This window comes from Sparus aurata, chromosome 16 (assembly GCF_900880675.1).
Source record: "Sparus aurata chromosome 16, fSpaAur1.1, whole genome shotgun sequence".
In the NCBI taxonomy this organism is placed as follows: domain Eukaryota; kingdom Metazoa; phylum Chordata; class Actinopteri; order Spariformes; family Sparidae; genus Sparus; species Sparus aurata.
In genome coordinates this window covers 25,430,558-25,453,071 of record NC_044202.1, presented here as the reverse complement: position 1 = coordinate 25,453,071, position 22,514 = coordinate 25,430,558, and the positions used below count along the sequence as shown (strand labels likewise).

The 22,514-nt window shown below is 44.4% G+C and overlaps 1 protein-coding gene across 2 annotated transcripts in view; it reads left to right on the top strand.

Annotated features, from left to right (window-relative positions):
• The first annotated feature begins 251 nt into the window (after positions 1 to 251).
• The window catches only part of alk (ALK receptor tyrosine kinase), a 352,676-nt gene continuing 330,413 nt past the window's right edge, over positions 252 to 22,514 (top strand). Inside the window, exon 1 of one of the 2 annotated variants that reach the window (XM_030391467.1) lies at positions 252 to 1,953. In XM_030391467.1, coding sequence (XP_030247327.1) covers positions 1,209 to 1,953 — 745 coding nt within the window. In that variant the 5' untranslated portion in view covers positions 252 to 1,208. The remainder of the gene's footprint in view (positions 1,954 to 22,514) is intronic. The other variant, XM_030391468.1, reaches the window with a different exon arrangement.

Here is a 22,514-nt window from a genome sequence, read left to right as displayed (position 1 = left end):
GTGTGTGTGTGTGTTCAGGTGAGGGAGGGGGAAAAGAGGAGCTCTTCCTTTTTTCCCTGGCATTGCTTCCCTGCTGCCCCCAAACACTGACCCTTTGATTCCCAATTAAGGAGGTAGTCTGTGTGGCAAATGAACTGGCAAGATGGCAAGAGAGCCCCCTGATGTTTTAAGGACATATTGGGCTCTTCACATGTCACATAACAAAGCCAAATGGGCCCCAACCCAAACGGCCTCCCTCTGAAACTATTTGATTTGCGCACAACCAGGAGAGTGCGACTAATCCGATCCAATTTCCGGACACAAAGGCCCCGGTGATTCATTGAAAAATCACGAGTGACAAACTGTGGAGCCGCTTTGCCATACCTCCTGGCGTTTTTCTAATTCCAATAAAGACACCAGGCAACATTACGGCTGCGCTCAGGCCGCCTCGGCTGCTTCCATAACGGCGGAGGCTCCTGCGCTGACTGCTGAGGAGCTTTTTCGCAAGGGAGTCGCTCTGCGAGAAAAAAACCGGCTTATACTGACGTCAAATGGGTCTGTGAACGACTCCACCGCATGTGCTGGTATGACAGAGGCGAGCGGAGACGCCAGCTGCGTCGAGGTCCTCAGCGGACAATTAACCTGAGAGGCTGCTGCCGGGCTTTTTTCAATTAGCCAAGACTGTAAAATGGGCTGTGATTATATTTTAAACTTTAATTGACGCTCCGCTTTCTCCAAACTCGTTGTGAATGCACGATTTAGTTGCGAGGGGGAGAGAGCGACGCTGCATCCTCACAGAGAGACCACTTGTACCGCCGTCACAACTGTGCCAAGAGACAGGGAGTCTTTGAAAGCCACCGGAGCGGACCAGACCTGCATATCAATCAGCGTCCCGGAGAGCGACTCGCCGGATTCGCACCGGCGATAAAAGGCATTGTCTTATTGCGAAGGTGCGTGCGTCTGCGTGTGCGGGGAGCAGAGGGGGCGAAATGGCACTTTTTCTGTTTGAAGAAGGGAAGACAGCAACAGTCAGCGGCAAACAAATGTAAAAACCCAGTTTCCCCTCGTCTTTCCACGGGTGCGCACCGGCGAAGAGGCGCAGGACCCGCAGGATCATCGATTCGCACTTTGTGATCTTGCGCTGCGTATGTGACAAGAGCGGAGAGGAAGCGGGGAACGGTGGGATTGAGGGGTGCTTCTCCTAAACGAAAGACTCCATTTATTTAACCATGAACGCCAGGATATTGTTTCTGCTTGTTTCTTCTGCGGCATTTTTCGCCGGGCTGCAGTGCGCCTCGCCAAGAACCACGGCGGGGATGGATCCCTCCACCGCCGACTTCAGCAACATCGGCGGCGGCGGCAGCAGCGGGGAATCCGGCGGCAAAAGAGACTTGAACCAAACCATAAACTCCCGGCTCAAGAGGAAAACCCTGGCTGTGGATTTTGCGGTCCCCTCTCTGCTGCGCTATTACCTGGCGGAGTTCATAAAGAGACCCCTGAACGGCGACTGCCAGACTTTTCGCGGATGTTACACGGTGCGCGCAAACTTGAAAATGCACTGCATACCTTTACAGAAAACCATATCTACTTTTGTGGACGTCGCCACAGACTCGGCACTGAGGAACACGTCCACTGACGGACAGCTCCCTTTCTTCTACAAGCGGCCGCTGTCCAAAGTTCTGAAATTGGGCTTGACTAAAGCCAGCAGGAAATCCAACCAAGTAGTGGTGGAAATAGGAGAGGATATAGTGAAGACGGGATGCGGAGGGCTGTCTGTGTACGAGGAGGCCCCGGTGTTCACCCTGGAAATGGACCTCACAACTATTCTGGAGTGGTGGCTGGGCGCAGAGGGGGGCCGGCTCAGGGTCCGGCTCATGCCCGAGAAAAAGGCGCAGGTGCCCGGGATGGAGGACCGCTACACCACGGCCATACGCGCTGCAGACCCCCGCCTCTTCCTCCAGATATCCTCCCGGGGTGAGTTCCTCTTTATCCTTACCCTCTGTTTCTCTCTGTGACCTCTCCACATGTTGTTCCCCCACTCTCCCTACACACACACACACACACACACACACACACACACAAGAGCGGGCGACTCAGCAGGCCTAATTCCTGTCGCTCCGTCACGGTTGGGACTTGAGTTGTGCCCTGATTAATTTTTGATGTCGGATCCAGTGCGCCCTAAGATGCGAGGCTGCGTGTGCTCCGGCTCGCTTTCATGGTAACATGAGCGGGTTAAGACGTGTCAGCACGGCGAACGACTTGTTAGACTGTTGGGAAAATGATGACTGAGATAAGTGTGTGTGTGTGTGTGTGTGTGTGAGAGAGAGAGAGAGAGAGAGAGAGAGAGAAGTAAATGGCACGCACAGAATCCATGCGTTGAGGTCTCTGTGGTCGACGCACTCTTCTTCAGACTCCTCTTCCATTAGTGGTGTCCTCGGCAGCGCGGGGAGACGAACCGCATGTTGATTTTTATTCCCAAACTCTTTGATTATCTCCAGTTGGCATCCATGCTGGGGACTGCAGCATCTTTGGAGGCTTCTAACGTTATCGGTTCTGATATGTTCATTATTATTTCATTCGGAGGGGAAGGGAGACCTCATTGCCTCATAATGACATGCGTGTAGATTGCATGAAAGCTTCTCTAAAATGTGCGAGTCGGAAATAATGGCCCCCAGCAGGGCTCCCCTGTCTCCCTCAGCGACACCTTCTCGATTCCCCCGGAGCCGCTCAGGGCTGAAGGAAGGTTGGAGATTTAAGAGAACGGGCTTTATTTTGATTAGGCACAAATTAAGCCGTTATCTCCAAGAAAGCTTTAGCACTCAATACTCGAGGGCCCTTCCCTCGTTCTTCTGAGCATCGGCACAATCAGTGTAATTGCTTAATCACTTTGATGAGGGAGGCTGGCCCAGAAAAAAAAAAATGCAACGGAACCTATTAGACATAAGGAGAGCCGACTGAAAGCTGATAAAATAAGGAAGGACCCGTCCTGCAGGCGTGTGTGCAGGAGAGTCAGGATGCAATAAGTGAATATGATGCTGTAAGCTCCATTTTGTGTCGGTTGTTACAGCCCACGTTATGATTTTGGTTCCATTTTTATGAGGAACAATAACATGACACCTGTTGTATTAACAAGTTAAAGGATAAGTTCACCCCGAAGTAAAAAAAATCAGTCATGTATGGACCTCAAGCCGATGGAAAGGAGAGTGAAGTTTCTTGGAGCTTCGCAGCAACAACAACAACGAAACGTGTCGCGGCATTCATTTAAACAAGAGAAGAACATGGGGAACTGTTTTAAAACTCTAAAAAACTACTCCTCGAAACAGAAACAGGACTCCATACAGCTCGCTCTGCATAATCCAGGTCTCAGGAAGCCTTGAGATCCCAAATGGATTTGAAAAGGTGTTACTTACATCCTTTTTTAAGACCAAACCTGCACTGTTGCTGCTGAGCTGAAGTGCAGCGAGGGTGTAAGTAACCTTTTTTTCAAATCAGTTTGGGATCTTGGGACTTCCGGAGACTCTGGTTACGCCTGACAAGGTGTAAGCAGCCATTTTATTTTTTCTGTGGGTTGTTTTTTTTTTTTATGTTTAGTTTTGTACAGCTTCAGTGATTTAAGAGCATGTCATAATGCTGTTCTGCTGTGACGCTCCAGAAATCTTTTTGTGGATTTACTCATATATGATGACTGAAATGTCATTTGTTGGGTTAACGGCATCCGTGTAAACTCTGAATAGCGATGCAAAGATGCACACATATGGTTTCCACAGCTGTAAGCGTCTGAGTGGACCACCCCTGCAGCTCCCCGCAGGCGTTCTAACAACCCAGCCGGGAGGGTTTGCAGGTGGGAAGCCAGCAGGGGATGTGTCATGGATTTTTACAGGAGCTGTTTTCACCTGCGCGCCCCTTTCACATCACAGCCGAAGACGTGCTCTTTAGCAAAGCACTGGAAAAGGGCATTTTTGGAGAGGGACTGCAGTTTAAACATTTGTAAGCGTGACGCCACAGGATACTTTCAGGCAGACCTCGGGACAATGGCCAGCCGTGTTTGCGCCAACAAAAACCCAACAATTTGGACAGGACATCGTGTTTGTTTGTGTCAACAAACTAGGTGCTTTAACCAGACCTCCAGACATCCACAGCTGAGTCTATGTTCACCAAAACAGGTATTTTAAGCCAAAAGAAGATTTTGTCCTAACACCTAACCAGATATGTTTTGTTTCTACACCTAACCAGCTTGTCACAACATAAAACTGGAGACTCAACATAATAAAATGTACAAGTACCAGATTAAGAAATCCAACATATCTCTGGTGTGCAGAACCTATTTGACTGGAAATTACATAATAAGTCAGTCAAATTCTCCCTTAAACATAACCAGCTTGTTTTTGTGCCTAAAGCTAACCAAAATATTAGATAATAGCTGCGCCCACACACGGCTGCACGTCTAGTCCCTGGTTGCTCTTTTATTCTACGTGGACAACATGTGTCCACTGCAGCTCCCAGCAGGCATTTCAACCATCACATAGTGTTTGCACGTGGGAAGCCAGCAGGAGATTTCTTCCAGTAAGGATCTCCACGAGATTTATTTTACTCTCATTTAAAAAAAAAGAAAAAAACCGAGGTGCTGTTATTCTGCGCAGATGGAACATGCTCATGCAAACTAACCAAAAACTGTGTGTAAGATCAGAAACGGTTTGTTTTTGCAGCAACACTTTGGGAAGGCACGGACAAATGATGTCGTCCTGCAGATAGGGATTAGGCGAAGAGTTGCTTCTATGTGTCGTTCAGGAGAGCAGTTACAAACAACTCATTTCGTTGTTAAGTTTGGAAGACTCGTTCATATCTGTAGTCCTCTGCAAACTGTCAGCTTCTGAGCAAGAAATTACCTTCTTTGCTGCAGCACTGATGTGCTACTGCACATCTGCGGAGTGCACTGTGCGGGGCAACGATTTTGGCGAAGCGGTCTCAGAGGAAACGGCACCTCAGAGGACGAGAAATTAGTTGAAAAAATACATCCAGTTAATTCATGAAAGCAACAAAGAGATAGATCCTAGTTTCATTTATTAATGTCCTTTGATAAGTGCGCATGATAGGCGGGGGGCGGGGGGCGGGCTGTGCAGCTCTCACTTGAATTACTAGGCTGCCATCCATTGTTTATTATCATGATCACTCTAATGTTATATCTCCTCCATCCTTCATCCTCACACAGCCCAGGAATTGATCAAGTCCTTAATCATCACGAAGTCTGCTGCTCAGAGGAGCAAGGAGAGGCTTCCTGCAGGAAGCTTCATCAAGGAAATACTGTCGAAAAGCATCCATTCATTTAGAATCTGTTATGCTGGAGGGTGACGGTGAAAACCACATCCCCACAGTACAGTGAGGACAGGACGAAGAACAGCATTATTGTGATACACCAAAGAAACACCTGAAGGCGAAGCACACTTTCTATATACATTTGCTATTTGTCACATTTGTTTTACGTGCATATATATCACACTTGTTTTTTTAGACTATAACATTATACTAACAAGCAATTTTAAGTTATGGTAAAGGCAAAGATAGTCCCCTCCTGGGGAAACTGCTGTTTAAAAAACGGGAGAAAATTAGGAGAGGAGCGGACATGTGTCATAACATACATGGTTTCTCTGGTTAATCCTCGTCCTGTCATGCTGAGTGTTACGTTGCTCTGCTGGTTCAGTGTGTTTCAGAGAGGCTGTGATGGAGTGATCAGCTCTGTCACTCCACACATCACATCAGCATGCAGGTCAGGTGAACAAGCGGCTGTAGAATTGGATTGATTGCCCAGTGTCAGCTGTGATAGGAAAATCTAATGCAGTTAGCAGAACATTATTGTGATATAATGAGTTCATGTCATCATTCCACATATATATGACATCCACATTTATGATTCCAAGCAAGCTGTGATAAAACGACTTATTAGACTTTACTGGAACTTTACATCACTTTTCTGTGGTGTGGTGAAGACGGCTCAGTTATTACATGAACAAAACTTTGGCACACAGTTTGCTCATTACAGCATCAAAAAGGCTTGTGCTCCCGCCAACGCAGGTTAACATTAATGGCCGTATTGTTAGCTAGTTAAGCGTAGTTAGCTAGCTAACTCGTCCATGAGTAGATGTGCGGGTGTAGCTCCGGGAGGCACAAAAATAATTTCTACATAAAAGCTGCTCACAAGAAGGTCTGTGGATTATCTCGAGAACCAGATCGTGATTTCTGGAAATAGACATTGCTGTTGAATCTTTTATTAAATTTGTTTTTGGCGCTTTGAGCACTGCAAGCACAACGTCAACATGCTCCATTATATGTGAAAGAAAGCCGACAGCTCCACGCCAAAAATATCTAGATGGATAACTAGTACTACAGGTTTTGATTTTGGGGTGAACTTTCCCTTTAACTGTGACAGTATTGATGCATTTGTATTTCAAGTCAACTGAGATGTGTCTGTCTCCTCTCATTTGATGCTCAGAAAGGCAGAACGTGACAGTAGTCATGAGTAACAGAGAGGGACAGACGCGACACAGTACACTCCACACAGTGCAGGTGGACTCACTGTAAGCCCACTGCTTCTACCAGATTACTCTGCTGCATGTTTGCAGAGTCGCAGTTGTTATCCTAAGAGCTTATTACGTTATGAGTATCTACAAGGCACGATTGTGTTTACACACTGTCAGTGCACAGACGGACACGAGCCCCCACAACCTCCTCACACACACACACACACACACACACACATCTGCCGTCCCTCCACCCTTTCCGCTTCTCCGAACACATGTTCCCTTCTCCCAGCGTCACACACTCCCTCCTTCATGCTGAATGGCTCAACTCAAGGCTCTCCGATGTGTATTGTCTTGCTCTATCAGCTTCTTCACACCCCTGATTGGCCAGTGTTTGGCATTCTTTCTGTGTAATGTTCGTGTTACACTTGTTTTGTCCTGCCCGCGGTAACAAGTTGGCTATTAGCATGAAATAAATACCAACCATGGCACCAGGAATAATTTGACGATCAGGCAAATGTGCCTATGGGAATCAACGCATTAAACCCTGCACAGTACATTTATACTCGATCGCCCTATGGGGGAGATCATTAATGAGAAATGCTTCCACGAGCCGCAGCGTGGCAGAGGGGAAAATAGTGCTGGGCAGGTGTGATAAAGAGTTGACCTCTACTTTATTAACCTCTGTTATGTTCACCAAGTGGTGCCATAAATAGGCTGCAAGAGAATCATTAAATGATCGCAGCATTGGAAGCAGGAGGAAGTGGGGACCCCTGCTTCATTAACCTCCACATTCCTACTGTACTGACGAGCTCTTAGAGAAGCTTGTGTTCTTCCGTACATCGTTTACAGAGAGTATCTTCGTAAACACGCCTGGATCGGAGCCCCGAGGTGCAAGACTGCACCCGCCATGCTTCAGAGGAGCAACTGTGTACGTTTGGGCTTTTCCCGCCCATGTTTGCCCCTCAGCTCTGCCCCGAATGCAAACACACGCGCTCATGATTTTCCCATTGAGCATCCACATTTCCTTTGAGAGGCTTATAAACAGAATCCTGGTGCGAGGATGTTTGAGCCGTTAGGCAAATATCGCATTTTCTTCTGATTCATAAAGAAAGTCAACAGAAAATGTATAAAGTTAGATTACACGCTTGCTACTTTGTTTACCCTGCATTGCCCGTGGCCATTTTTTTGGAAGAGGTTTCTACTTGAAAGATGAATGCACTTTGAATTTTCCCCCATCTCAACTGCTTTTCCCTTTCCTCCCGACAAAGTAGAAGGCACATTAGCCTCAAGAGTAGTTATAGTAGTCTTAGACAGGGCGTGAAAGAGCTCAGTTTGTCTTTTCTTTGAACCAAACTGTTTTAGAAGAGTTTACTCCCAATATATTTGATTATTCATTATTCATCATTACCCTTTGAATAAACATTTTGAATCACTTAGGTGTATTTGTTGTAACTTTACACGTTTTTGTTGCTGCAAGTGAGTGTGAAGATGAATTTTAATTGGGAGTTAGAGGCCTTCACGGGAAAGAAAACAAAAACAAATAAGGGATACAAAACAGTCAGACGTGACCACAATTCCAGCTGAACTGAGGGGTCAATTAATCTATTGTCTTTGTGTTTTGGGTGCTTGGTCAGAAATAACCCTACGTTGGGCTTTTGTTGTTTTGTGATGGACATTTTCACTCTTTTCTTACACTTTATAGACCAATGGATCATTCGAATAATCAAGAAAATAAATCACAAGATGAATTGATAACATAAACACTTGTTTGCTTTTATCGTTTCAAAAAATACTATTGGGAGGAGTGGTGTGATGTCTTGTACTGTCACCTCACACCACACATCGACATGCGGGTCAGGTGAAGTGGCCCGAAGGTGTGAATGTGAGTGTGAACGGTTGTCAGTCTGTAAGTGTTTCGACCTGTAACACACTGGTGACCTGGCCTCGTACGACTCTACCTCCTGCCCCAACTTGAGCCGGTATATGATGACGTAGTGAGCAGACATTGAGATTATTAAGCATAAGCTCTCAGTATCCAGAGAGGTTATTAACTTCCCTGGGTTCTCTAGCCGTGCCCGTGCCCAGAGAGGTGATGACAGTGTTCTGCCTACAATCTTTAACTTGAATCTAATCTTGAGGGTTGAAGGAGAGGTCATCCTGCCACACAACAGCTGGGCAGCTTGATGACATCCTGAACCAGTCCTCAGACAAATGACAATACAGGGACTCAATATAATTTAAAGTTGACCTGTGATGACCCTTATCACCCCATTCACCCTGTACAAAATACCCACGAACACACAATAACATCTGGCTCGTGTCTTATATGTGAATGTGTACAATCTGCATTCATCACGGGTCAGATGATTCTGCAGCCTTGCCAGCTGCCTGACCCGCACTGCGAGTGGGCAGATGAGAATAAAGCGTGGTGTTTCATGTGTTCTGGATGTACTCCGATGAAGCGTATGATCTCCTGATTTCCACTGTTTCCTGTTTTTTTCTGATGAGTTTGTGATGATGATCCTGAAGAAAAAAAACCAGAAAGACAAACTTGATCTACTGGCAAATGGGGTCACGATGAGAATAGACAAGCTGTGCCCAAAAAACAGGAGACTGCAGGCGGGGTCAATGGCTTTATTCCAAGATGACTCACAGGAACAGGTTAACAGAAGAGAACAGGGACAAGCAAGCGACAGAACAGCAGGAGCGGGAAAACAAATCAGATGACTAGAAGCAGAGAAGCACAGGTGAGGGTTTAATGAGCGGGGGACATAAGACAGCAGGGAAGGAGCTGACAGGCTGGAAAGAACAGTAGGAACAGCACCCTTGAGGAGAGAGAGGCGCAACAGCCGTAAGTTTAAAATGCTGATTGTCGCGTGATTTACAGAGACTTCACGAGTTCAAAGCTTGACAATACAGAACACAGAGAGACAAAAGTCCAATGTTTGGCAGTTCATAGTTAATACAGGATTTATTGATTGATTGATTTACAGCACTTGGCTGCCATTATCTTTAGCTAACTTCCAGGAAACTATCGAGAGACTCCATGATTCAAAATTGCTTTAAAAAAAAGGTGAATTGGACTAAACAGGGATGACATGACTCTCTCTACTCAAGAGCAGGTTTGGAGGAAAATCTGGCTGGACGGGAGCGCAGGAGGGAAACAGAACACTGGGAAGATGGCAAGACAGGAGTCAATCTGCCTTTTTTTTTCAATGTGGAAACCACCCATCTTTGCGTTAAAATTGAGTTATTGCATAAAAGCGTCTGCTAAATGCCCTAAATGTAAATGTAAATGTATAAAAAAAAGAAAAATATCATACACCAAAACTGCATCTGTGAAACATTCTAAATGTGAAATGATATAAAACAGCAAAAAGACTCTGCAAATATACACGTTAGAGGGCTGAAACCAGCAAATCTTCAAGAAATCAATTGTTTTAAGCATATTCGAATGTCAGTCCAGAGGATGCTTTGATCTCCTTGCATTTTGGCATGATAAACCTTCTGGCCCTTTTTTTTGCATACATGCCAGTATCCTCCTCCAATAAAGCCCGGCAGTTCAGAGTTGCGGTTCCAGATTTTCTCACTTCTTGGACGAAGAGGGAGGAGTTGGCATGGTATCAGTCCCAAATGCAGTTAAACATGGCAGAGTGTGTAAACACTTTGGTGCCTGAACGCAGCTCAATGACACAGTGCACCTGTTGACCTTTAATTCAGTCCGTCCAGGTGGAAGGCTGCAGAGTCACAGGAAAAGGGACATGACATTGTGGACTCGTGGCAATCAATGAGACTCCTGACATTTAAAGCTTGTATCAATCAGCTGCTAATGGGAAAATCGATAGGAAGTCAGAGCGACATGCCACTTTATTATTTATGCATTTCTATGATCAATTCACTCGAGGAGTTGGCGGCGTGTCGTGACACGGCGGTGGACCTGCGAGGCTCTGCCCAGCTGATCAATACTGCGAGTTGCTCTGAGCGTGATCAAGTGCACGTGTCTCTGTGTTCACTGCTAATTAGGCTAGATTTCATGACAGAGTGGTTGTAGATGCAATCTTGCGCTGAGACAGCGAGGAATTCAAAATGAAAGGAAGAACCTTCTCCGCTCTACAGCTCTCCGGTCTTTGTCACTGTCTGATGAGTGCTGCAGTTGTGGAGCAGCGATGAGTGTGTCAGATTTTTTATCAGAGTAGCTAGTCATTGATTCCTTCCTCTTTACAATTGTGATTAATGAGACATTCACAGCAGCTGCAGTATCAACACCTTGAAGCCCTTTTGGTAGTTTCATTGCTCCAGAATCATTGGTGTCTGACTGAGCTAACGGAGTGTAATGATATCATTACCACCCTGTACAGCCACCACACACACATCCCCATGCAGTACTCACACGTGATGAACTATTGCAAACATTGCACTTTCTATTGCGACGGGAGTCAAGAAAATAGCAATCCTCAGCGTCACCATGTCCAGCGTGGATGGCTGAAAATGAGTGGCTTTTAATGGGATGCCCCCTGAACCTGCTTGGATTCATTTGTGACAGTCACATTTAACAGGGTGTAGTGTCAGCGTAATGAGACGGCTAATTCTTCTTGACTAAAAGGAAGTGAAGAAATCATTTATTTGTTTGCCTGAGCTGCCGGAATGTACGGCCTGTGCGCCGGCCCTCACATTAGTTGGCGTCATCTCAAGAGCTTGGGGAGCGCAACTGTTGCCCAAACACACAAGCTGTTGGTATTCAGTAGCCAGCCATACTTAAAATAAAATGTGAAAATGTGAAGCTTGCCAAATTGGGAGCTCCGAATAAACACCTTGACAATGTAAACAGCAGCTAATGCCCCTCACGATATTAATCACACCCATTGTGGTTAATGCTTGTGTCACTGTTTTGTAAATTAGCTGGACTCAAGGTGACTTTGGCTGTGATTTCCCTTTTCACTTCTTATTCAGCTATGTCTCTCTCGCCCCCCCTTCTTTCCCCTGATGTTTTAGTTATTTATGCTACTTGCTTGTTCTTTCAAAAAACCGCAAGCTGCCTGTTTGATTAATGGTGATGCTTATAGGAGGCCTTGGTGCGGGAGTTTAGCTCGGAGCAAGGTGTGGAGAGGAATGTGTACTGTACAGGAGCTGAGTGTGAAGCTCACACCCCGAGATGATCCACTTCCATAATGAGAGAAATAAATAATGTGCGCGAGTGAGCGGCCGTACTTTCCAGGAAGTTGCACTCCAGAACACTGTGGATGTCTATTTTTGTATGTGTTTGCCAATTCCAATGCCACACAGGCCCAACTTAGCTCTTTTCTACCTTTGTTAGAAAACAGTGTCATCTCTTGTTAAGCAAAGTAATGAACACGGTGTAGATTGTATCCCTGTGTATAAGGGGATCAAACCTTAAGGCAGTATGTACACTGCAAATCTCTTTTAAAAGGTTGAATCAAACCCTCCCTGTAGTCCAAATAAAAATGGAAATAGAAAAGAGTTATTGAATTGGATTTCATTAAGCTTCTATAGGATATTATTTCCACCCTCATCTGGAATATTATTAAAAGTGTAGTGTAAATACATGATTTGTGAATGCAATTACTGCACACTGAACTCCCACTCAGAATCAATTCTATGTGTTTGCTCAAAGCTCAGTATTGATTCATTTCTCAGTTGCACTTTCAACAGTTTAAAAATAACTCAACTAATCAGCATGGTTAGCTAAAGGGAGCACTTGACTTTAACTGCCTGCTAGGATGGCAAGTGTTTACACATGAAGCACTGAGGGTATATGCAATATGTAATAAATCACACAAGGAGAAGATGATTTCTGGCAGCAAAGAATGGAAGATTAAAAAGCCCATGATGTAGTATATGTACACTATATATCAAATACATTTATCATGGAAGGTAAGCTCCCTCAAAATGAGTTATGTGTGATACATATATGTGTTTTATTCCTGTTTGTATCCTCTCTTTATTTTTTCACAATCGATAAGATTTGTTTCTATTCACCTGATGAATATGAGTCTAATTTTCATTCTCCCTTTATATCTGATGTGGTATCCACGCACATCCAGAGATAGGTCTCTCTCTCTTTAGATGTTAGATGAACACAAAACTGTGTTGAGCACATTGACTGTATAATGTTACTCCGGGACTGACAAGTGAAGTCAATGCTGAAGTTACCCAAACTTGGTCGACAGGGATTTCCAAGTCCAATGGTGTGTAAGCTTATGAGAAGCATGACCCCGATTCTGAACTGATTAATGACCTATTTAAACAGTTTTAAAACAAACGATGAGTTAATGGTCTTAATCACTAGTTTCAAGTCTTCTTCACTACAGGATGATGATCATTCTGTGAATTATGGTCCCATTTGAGTGAGATAGAGGAAAAAGCAGGATATTCGTTAGAGTGGCTACTTTGTTACCCTAACCCACATTTTGAAGCCTCTGGCAACCAGTGGGTGATGTCATGGTGGGTCTACTCTTGGTTAAACAGCTAATGCTAATATTGTCTGTCTGCTGTTCTGTGCTGGGCAGGTAGCGTACAAGTAGCTTTAATGCTAAAAACAGCTTGACAAGGTCAAGGTCAATGAGAGCAGTTTATTGGCCACAAAACCAAAACAATGATCAGAAACTAGAATGAAATACTCCACAGAGAAGATGAGGAGCTGCAGAGTTGGGTGGTAATTCATTCTGGGTTCAACACAACGAGCAACCCCTTTTTACAATTTAATGGAGTATAATATAAAAATATTGATTAGTGCAGTTATAATGAGAATAGCAATAAAACTATAGATCAGTGTTGGATGTCCTCAGTGGTCTTTCAAGGAGACTTTCAAGCTTCTTATTCTTCACAATATTCAGATAGCTGGCAAGATGGCAGCACAAGGAAGAGAGGATCTATGAGGAAGGAAACAGGGAAGCCGTGTAAGAACAGTGTAACACAACCGTTGTCTTTCCAGTCCAGTGAAGCACTACCACTAAGCTTCCCTCTGTTGTCAGACTGGTCTTGGTTTCCACACATCTTAAGCCAAACTCACATTTGAGCTGAACCAAACCAGTCCCTGTGACGCTAACCACTGAGCAGGAAACATCAGACAGGAGCACAGAGAGTCTGAAGGAAAGCTCCCAACATTCACCTGGAGTTAAAAAGACATTAACAGATGTGGCGCAGTCGCCATACACACAAAGCGTGGCCGCCTTTGAGGAGCAGCCTGAGTGCTCTCAGGCCACATCCCCAGCTCCCTTTATGATCTGTAATGGGATTGTTGAGGAGCGCCAGCAGCATCCTCATCACAGGACAAAACCCACTTAATGGGATATGATTCGCCATAAAAGGGCGAGGAAGAGCAGTTTCTCACTGAACCCGCTTATCCCTTGGAACCTCCATAGCCCCACATTCCCACCCGTTCCATTCACCTTTCCAAGCGGAGGCTGGCATGCTGATTCGGCCCTGTATAGCCCCTACCATTCCTGTGGCATGGCTGGATGTGTGTATATAGGTGTGTGTGTGTGTGTGTGTGTGTGTGTGTGTGTGTGTGTGTGCCAGGGAGGGGGTTCCCAGACAGAGATGGAGAGGCAGATCAGCAGTGCCATGAGAGATGTTGTTTGTGGCTTATCGGAGCACGAGTCGCAGCATGCTCAGTGGTCTTGACCGGCTCAGGGGATGGAGGCACAACTCGCTCAGCTGCTGAGATCGCTGGAAGTGAATGCCGAGCCATGCTGCCGCTGTTTTGAACCCACCAGTGCCTCGAGACGGCTTATCTTCTCAGCTGGAGCGGAGTGCACCGAGGAAAAGTTTGATGAAGTCTTAACTTCGACTTATTTTTTGCTCGGCCTTGCTTGTGGGTTCACAAACAGTTTCAGCCTGGCTTTGGTAAGTCATACCGGCCTACCAACAGTATCCGTTATCATATATCATATTTTTTGATATCGAAAGTAACAAAAGCTATGAAAAAAATATAAATAATCACAAGCAGATTTCCAGCTCAAGGCTGCACAGATATTAACGTCTTTAATGTGTTGGTTTGGGACCAGTGACTTTTTCAATAAAACACCAAGAAAAGTTGATCAAGGAATCCTCGGGCTGGACTGTGGACCTCCTTACAGTTAAAGTGGACCTGTTCATGGCCCCGGTATAGAAAGAAGCAACAATAACAGTGATCAACTCTTTCAGTGCACATGTGGCATAAGATTGTAATATTATAATAATATCATATAGTCTTATATAAATATCCGTCAGTTAGTCCTTGTGTGTTACCAAACCATCATGTATATAAATGAATCCAGTATGATAAGATTAAAATATTTTTCTTAATATACTTAAAATACTTTTCTTAATTTTTTTAAAGGGAAATTACTAAATATATAGAATATATAATAATACTGAACCCTTAAGTCACATATTTTTCTTATAGAGGAATAAGAGGTTTAGTATTATTTCACCTTCCTACTGCTTTGTCCTCCATACGTCTCTTGTTTACCTTCAGTATTGTAGCCTCCGGCTCACTTGTTTCTGTTGGACCATCAAGGATCTTTGACAGGGTCTTTTTAATCCACTTTCCGTCCCCATTTGCCTTGTAAATATAATAGCTTGCCAGGGGGCTTTTGTTACCTTAGGGGCTCTGACCTTCACTCAGAGCCATGCCATGTGTCCTGCTTTTCTACAAAGGTCCATCGCATAATCATCATGTAAGCAGTATTGGCAGATACAGGCGTAATGGTGCATTTACCTTGTGTGTGTGGATTGTGCAAAGTCGAAATGTCCTTAATATTTCCCATCTTCCTGTCTTCAGATATCAGCGTTTCAGCTGTGTTTGTATTTGTGTACGTGCACAAGCTCGGCCATGTTGTGTGTGTGTGTGTGTGTGTGGTCATGAATGCGAATGTGAGAGAGTGCTCATGTCAGTGTGTGCCTCAGTGTGTCCATGTGGGTGCTAGTGTTCATTCATGTGCGCATGTCCACCAGGGAGCACTGGGGTGCTTTCAGGCAACACCAAGCCTCCTCCTCCTCTGTCTGATCTTGCTGGAACAGTGAGCTGGAGCCAGCAGCTAGCAGCCACATCAGCAGTGCAACATGGGAAAAAAAAAATAAAAAAGGATCAGCGCCTCTGATTTTTTGCTCAGTGCCAGCTGGACGACATCATGTTGACCTTGCCATGCTTGCACCGAGTCCGTGAAATCAAGCCACGGCCCTGGCCTCAGCACCCTTAACTCTAACAGACACCTTCTCTTGCTACAAACACACACACACACACACACACACACACACACACACACCGTTTCTTCAGGTACTACAACTACAGCCTGACCTTGGTGGTTGTTCTTGTGACGCTAAGTAGAAAAACAACACAGGGTTGTGCAAAATGAAGCAGCGCTGCTGGCAATCGGGACAAGAGGGGAATGGTTCGCACACTGGGTGGTGCAGAGTTTTGCTTATCATGAAATGTCAAGGTTTTGCTGACCTGCAAATAACCAGAGATAAGACCCCTCTCTCCTGTGGAAGCAGTTTGCCTTGATGCAAGCAGTCGCTATGGATGGACATAGCTGAAAGTTTTATATCTGCAGCGGCTCTGCAGGGAGGCTCATCAGCAAGGTGCCACAGTGAATCATGAGCTAAACTAGCAGTGGTTTGTCAGTCCAATTATGTCCAAAATGCCCCTTCTGTTGTCTGCCTTCTGGTTGTGTGCAACTCTAAATTAGACACAAACTAGCTGTGATTAGCCAGATGCAGACATAGGTAGGATTTTCTGAGCTACACTGCCAGATGCAGTCAGTTAGGTAACATCTTTTATAAGCAAACACCAAGAAAAAGGGTCAAGTGTTAGCCCTCCTGATTTCTTTTTAAAAGCCCTCTAAAGAAGAGCGCAGAATGCTAATGTCAAATGCAGCATGAAGTGACAACAGATACCGGTGGTGAGTGGGTGTCTGGGTTAGTGAATGGGCCAATATGTAATCTCACTCTGGTGACACACGCACTTTGAGGAACATACGATTCAATCTTTCACTCTCGCCTGCCGTCCTGAAGAAAAGCCTGACACAACTGTCATGTACTCTGGATTCACGCTTCAAGTTTCCACAGGGCAAAGTCGCTGACTGACAAGTATGAGAGGGGCCTTATCTGTTACCTTGCAGGCATTTCATTATAAAAAATGCTTGGCTACTGCGCTATCATGGGGAAGATGGTGAATGCAGCTGCCACGAGGCTGACTGGGTAAAAAAAGAGACAGGCTTTAGGACAGATTATGTAAAGGTTACAAAAGTGAACTTGGACACAATTGTTTTTGTTTCTCCTTTATCACTCCGAATTGCCGATCTTGTAACCGTAATATGACTTGGATCAAGCTCCAACGTTTCAGAGCAGAATGTGACATGAGAGATTTGGCTTTGTAGAAAGGCGTCGGTATCAACTCTTCTTCCTCTCTGTGCTGAAATGGCACGGGGCGTTGTTAAATGACACGAGTGACTGGGTCCATCTTCCCACAGCAATGACAAGTCACGTTATGGACTAGCTCTGGTGACTCAGCCTGGGAACTGATGGCATGGCTCCATGTAGTGTGACGACTTTGACATGGTCCCAGAGCAGCGCTCATGTGGTCAGGGCATCGGCCCATTTAGAAGAAGGCCAGCGTGGTGGGGAGACCAGCTTGAGGTAATGACCCAGAGGGAGAGTGTTTTTCCTCAGCAAGTGGAGGCTGAGAGCTTCTTGACTTGACATATGTTGGAGCGCAGTCTAACTCCTCTCCCTTTTTGCCCCAGACACTTTATTCACTGATGAGGAGCCATCCTCATTTAGCTATGCAATATTTACTGCAGAGTGCTCATTAATGACTCTGGAGGAGAAAACATATTTGCAACTAAAAGGAGATGAAATGATGATGAAAAATAGTTCATGTCTCTCTGTAGCGCCATGAAATGTGTTTGGATCCTTGGGTGAGGGCACGGTTTTACTTTCAGAGAAGACACATTGGAGGTGGAGGGTCAGATGATCTTGTCTCGGAGAGAGCAGATTTGATTCATTTAAATGGAAATGTGTGCAGTTTAACACATTTCAGTATGACTCATGCTACCTCAAGTATCTTTTAGGGAGATGTTGCAATTAACACTACTGCCAGCTTGTGACGGCACTCTACCCACCATTTACTGGTCCTTCACAAAAGCGTCTAAAACAATTCAGGGCAAATAGGAAAATTTACCAAGACAATTTATTAAAGAATGGTGAATAACATATTCTTATATATATATTCTTATTCTTAATATTCTTACTTGCACTTTCAATGAGAATTTGTACATTGATATTACACCCAAGTATGTCCGTCAAGTACTGAAATGGTGGCAAGAGGTAATTTGCCTAGCTTAGCATCGACTTAAAGCAGGGGGAAAACAGCAAGCTACAGCTAAACACTCTGTTAGGTCCAAAATGAACACATTTTTATCTAGCTTGTCTGCAGACAAATATAAATTCAATTGGTTTTAAAGGGAGCAATGCTGTATATATATTCTTTGATGAACAACAAATTAGCCAACCATGCAGTGTATCAAGTAAATATAATTGCTCGAACACGGGTCACTTCTCTGGGACCTCACATGTGCGACACAGTTTTGCTCCATCCTTCAATGCAGCTTCATGTCCTACTGGGAGTGTTTCAGGAGCGGTGCGTCATGTCTGCATCATATTGTTGACTTGTTTGCATTGTTTTTGAAAACTGGCTTGATCTGCTCAGTGCAGCTTGACGTATCTTCTGTCCCTTTCTGTCAAAAATAGATTTGGCACACAGAGCATAGAGCACCTTCCTGGACATTTCTGAAATGTGCTGTAGCTGTTGGTGAAACCCTAAAAGATTGTCTAAAATGGCCACATCGTGGCCGTAACACGATGCTGACATGCCCAATGGAAAGTGAGGGCTTAAGCCAGGCTAACTGTTTTCCCTTATGTTTAGTCTCAATGCTAAGCTAAGCCAATTGTATACTGACTAACTTTATATTTAAAAGAATAGTTTGAAATTTAGGAAATATGCAGCAACAAACAGTAACCCCGAAATTACACCACATCCATGTTGGGTCTGTATCCGATCCCCCACAGCAGCAGAGCTGATAGGTTTCACTGTAGTCCACGTGTATACTTCCGCTGCGTCGCATATCAACTCTGTTGCAGTTCCGGTAGTACGGACCCTTTTGTGGCAGATACACAAGGCAGATGATGGATGCCATAGCATAGCCTATCAATCAGGTGAATTCAGCACAGAGCAGAAAGGAAGTCAGACACAGATACAACAACATAACATCCGGTTAATTTAGTGATTTTAAAAACACTGTTGACGCCAACACAAAAATCTGAAAAAAGGGACAAATCCAAGCACATCTTCTAATCCTTCAGATGGGACACTGACCTTTTGTCTGTTTGTTGTATTTATAACACATGTATAACTGCAGTCACATATGACTCTGTAATTATCACGAGGAAGTCCTCGGTCACGCAACTCCAGCTGTTTACGGACGACGGAGCACGGAGAAAAACCGTAGCGGAGCCTGTCTGCAATGCACATGCAACCGGTGGCATTTTTGAATTTTTGGACTTGGATAAACAAACCAGATACATCATGTTAATCAGTGAGCATAAGAGGAGGATTTTGCCGCCTCCCGATAGCTTTTCTTTTAGATTTCCAGTTTCTGTGGTAATCTAAGCCAACCTTCTTTAACTTCCAAGCGGTATCAATCTCTTCTGCTAATTCTAATTCTAATATTTCCCAAACTATTCCCTCAACATATGGCACCAAACAACATATTTAGCTTTGTTTAGGAACAACTATTACAGCTTTAATCTTACTGATATCAAGTCATATAATGACCTCAAATGTGAGTGGCTGCTCATCCGTAACGGTCTCTTTTTTATCTCCTCCTTCATTTTGTATCTGTAGTTATACAGCCGTCAGTGCATTCATCTTTCATGAATGATGGCTGTCAGCTCTGTAATGACAAAGCTGAGGCCCATTTTTCATGGACTCCAGCATACTATACGTTGAAAAAACTAAATGTAGTCATTTTAGCTTCAATAATTTTTGCACCATCGTAGCTAATCTTTGCTGGCCTGCTTGCACAAGATTGATCTTGCTCCTTCTGGGTGTGTCGAAGCTGTACAAGCAATTTTTCACCATGATTTATATTACGTCTGTTGTTTTATCTGCGAGCAAACAAGTGAATTTTGGATTGTCGTGTGCCAAAAATCTATTATATGAATTGACAGCTTGTTTGGGGTAGAAGAGCCAAACCAATGCACAGTTTTGAACCTTTTGACATCTATGCAATGTGGTTGCTACATTTGTACATGTTGTTTGCCTTCCGTTGAAGGACATCCACAGTGAATGTTACCTGATCTACCGTCACTTCTTGAGATAAATGGACAAATGGATTCATGCCTGCCAACTGATAAAATGAAAAAGTAGGAGGAGCGGAATCATCGTTTTTAATGAAGAAGTTGGGACTAAGATAGGGAGCCCCGCCTCTGTGCTTGTGTCAGGGAATGTGGGAATTGACCAGTTGTGGCTGTGAGTCATTTGTCTCCAACCCAGTTGCTGCTTTTGTATCGAACAGGACTCAGTCAGGCCAATGGTGAATGCCAGCTGGCCGTTAGGGCTGTAAAAGAAAAAAAAACAACAAACAAATGAAAAACAGAGGCCGAATTAATGGATGCCAGCAGAAGCGAGGCAAGAATCGGCTCTTACTCTGATTAAACATCAGGACCATCAAAGAGGAGGAAGCCATTAGAGGTAGATTGTATTGGCTTTGTGGCGATCTTTGCTTCTATTTTAAAGAAAGACATGTCAGTACAGAGAGGTTTTGGTCTCCTGCCCCGCACCAAGGATGTGTTTGGTGAAGGGAGAATAGCTTTCAAATATGTATTGAGTTTCCATTTATTCTGTACAAAAGGAGAAGGTTGTGGGTGAAGCTGCACATCAACAGCTCAAGGCTAAGAAAAAAAAAAAGAAGAAAAACATGGCAAGGCGCAATCCCTCAGGAAAATCCATTATTGGTGACCATGCTTGCAATGACAAATCTCTGGGTAACTAGTTGCACAAAAATGTACAATCTAAAAATGCCCTGAGAATCCACAGAATATCATCGTCATTAGCATAATTGCAAGCACTGCCAACTGGTGGCACACAACATCATTTATTCAGCATTAATGTGCAGCAGTTGGTAAGTTGTGACACTTTGAAAGATTTTGCTGCTCATTGTAAAGTGCATGCCATGCCTGTTCGCTTTCAAAGCTCACTGCCCTAGGTACCCACCATCTGGTTCATCCCTGTGGATGCCAGCAACTTGTAAGCCAAAGGCGGGGCGCTGAGGGTTCCTGCCACCAACCCGCATGTAGAGATCGATTTTTTACCATGCAGCCTCGGCAGACCGGAAAAAAAGAAAGACACTGGGCTTCTTAGCGCAGTGTAATCTCCCCACGACACAGTGTTTGACACACGTGCAGCTGGGAAGAGATTGTTGAGATTTGTGCATTGATCCGCACACTGGCCCTCTCCACGGGCGCTCTCATTTGAATAAAAAGAAGGGGAATATTTTTGTAGAGTGGCGCGAGACCATCAAAAGAGTCAATACGTCTCCGCGAAGAATGGAGTGGGGGTCATGATCCACAGGGGACGTTTCGAGGAGAACGAGCGGCCGATGTGAATAACTAATGAGGGAGAGGGCGATGTGCAGATGAAGATGATTGGAAGGAAGGAAATGGGAAGTAATCAAGAGCTAACTGGAGAGAAAGGGATGTAATTTTTTTTTTTTTTTTTTGCCTTAAATGATATAGTAGCACTCTCATTCTGTGAGACATGGATGATGAATGGAGAGGTAAAGGACATGCGACATACAGCATTACTGTTCTGCATCATTAAGATGAGTTATTTAAAGCAATTCCTCTGACTCTTGTATGAGTCCTTTTAAAGCTTGGCCCCACCCCGAACTATCAACAAAGGAGCATGGCTTGATTTTAGTTAAAAGTGTGAATAATCATAATCTCAAAGGCTTAATTATCATTTGAGGTTGGTCTGATCATAGTTGAAACAGGTCAAACAAGACACGTGTTTATTAACATACAGCCTCTCTAGTGCATATGGCGTCTTTATTGCACAGTTGTAGCGGACAAAAAAACAGCAGCCAGGTAACATTAGAAAGCACTTTTTCTTTCCACTCATAAATTCGCTGGGCACTAAGACAAGCCTCTTATCACTAAAAGGTCATAAACTCGCTCGAGGGGGCCGTTAAGCGTGTCCTCTGGCTCCATCTCTCTCACTGCGATTTCGTTGCCATGCCAGCACATTTAGTGCAGGAAAGGAGCTCAAAGCGTAGACACCCGCTTGTTCAATCAGCGATGTCGGGACGGGGGCCACGTCCGAGGAATTCAGGCTCAGGTCCGAATGGTGCTAATGAGGACAAAGACTTGAATCTCAAAGCAAAAATCTCTAACGGCGCACAAATGGTCAAAGCACTTCTGAGGCAAAATGATGAGAAATCGATGTGTGAGAAGATTCAAACACTTCACAGCCTCGTTTAAATGAGTTACAGCCTCACGTCCAGTGTCTTACTCGACCCTTTTTTAACACTGAGTTGTAAAACTGCAAATCCAGTCCTTTTTTTTTTTTTTTTTTTTTTGACCCAGCGGGAACACAGTGATTAATTACATCTTCATGCATTGTCTTCCATCTGGCAGGGTTACTTATCTCCCCGGGACGAATGACTGCTTAAACTGCTACCATTTCATCTGCAGTTTGGTCTTTTCTTACCCCGAAAAGTGGTCATAATTTCAGAGCAAATTACCCATTTTCTCCAGTAATTGCAATGAATTTCTTGTTAACATGTGCATTAGTGGTTTTTGTCATGATATGCATAGACACTACCAATGTTAGACCACGGGGTACTCTTGAAATTGAGTTAAGACAAACAGTTTATGGAGCATATGGAAGTAAAGGGTTGCTCCGTAAAAGATGTCCTTAAAATGATGCTGTAGAAATGTTGATGATAGAAAGAA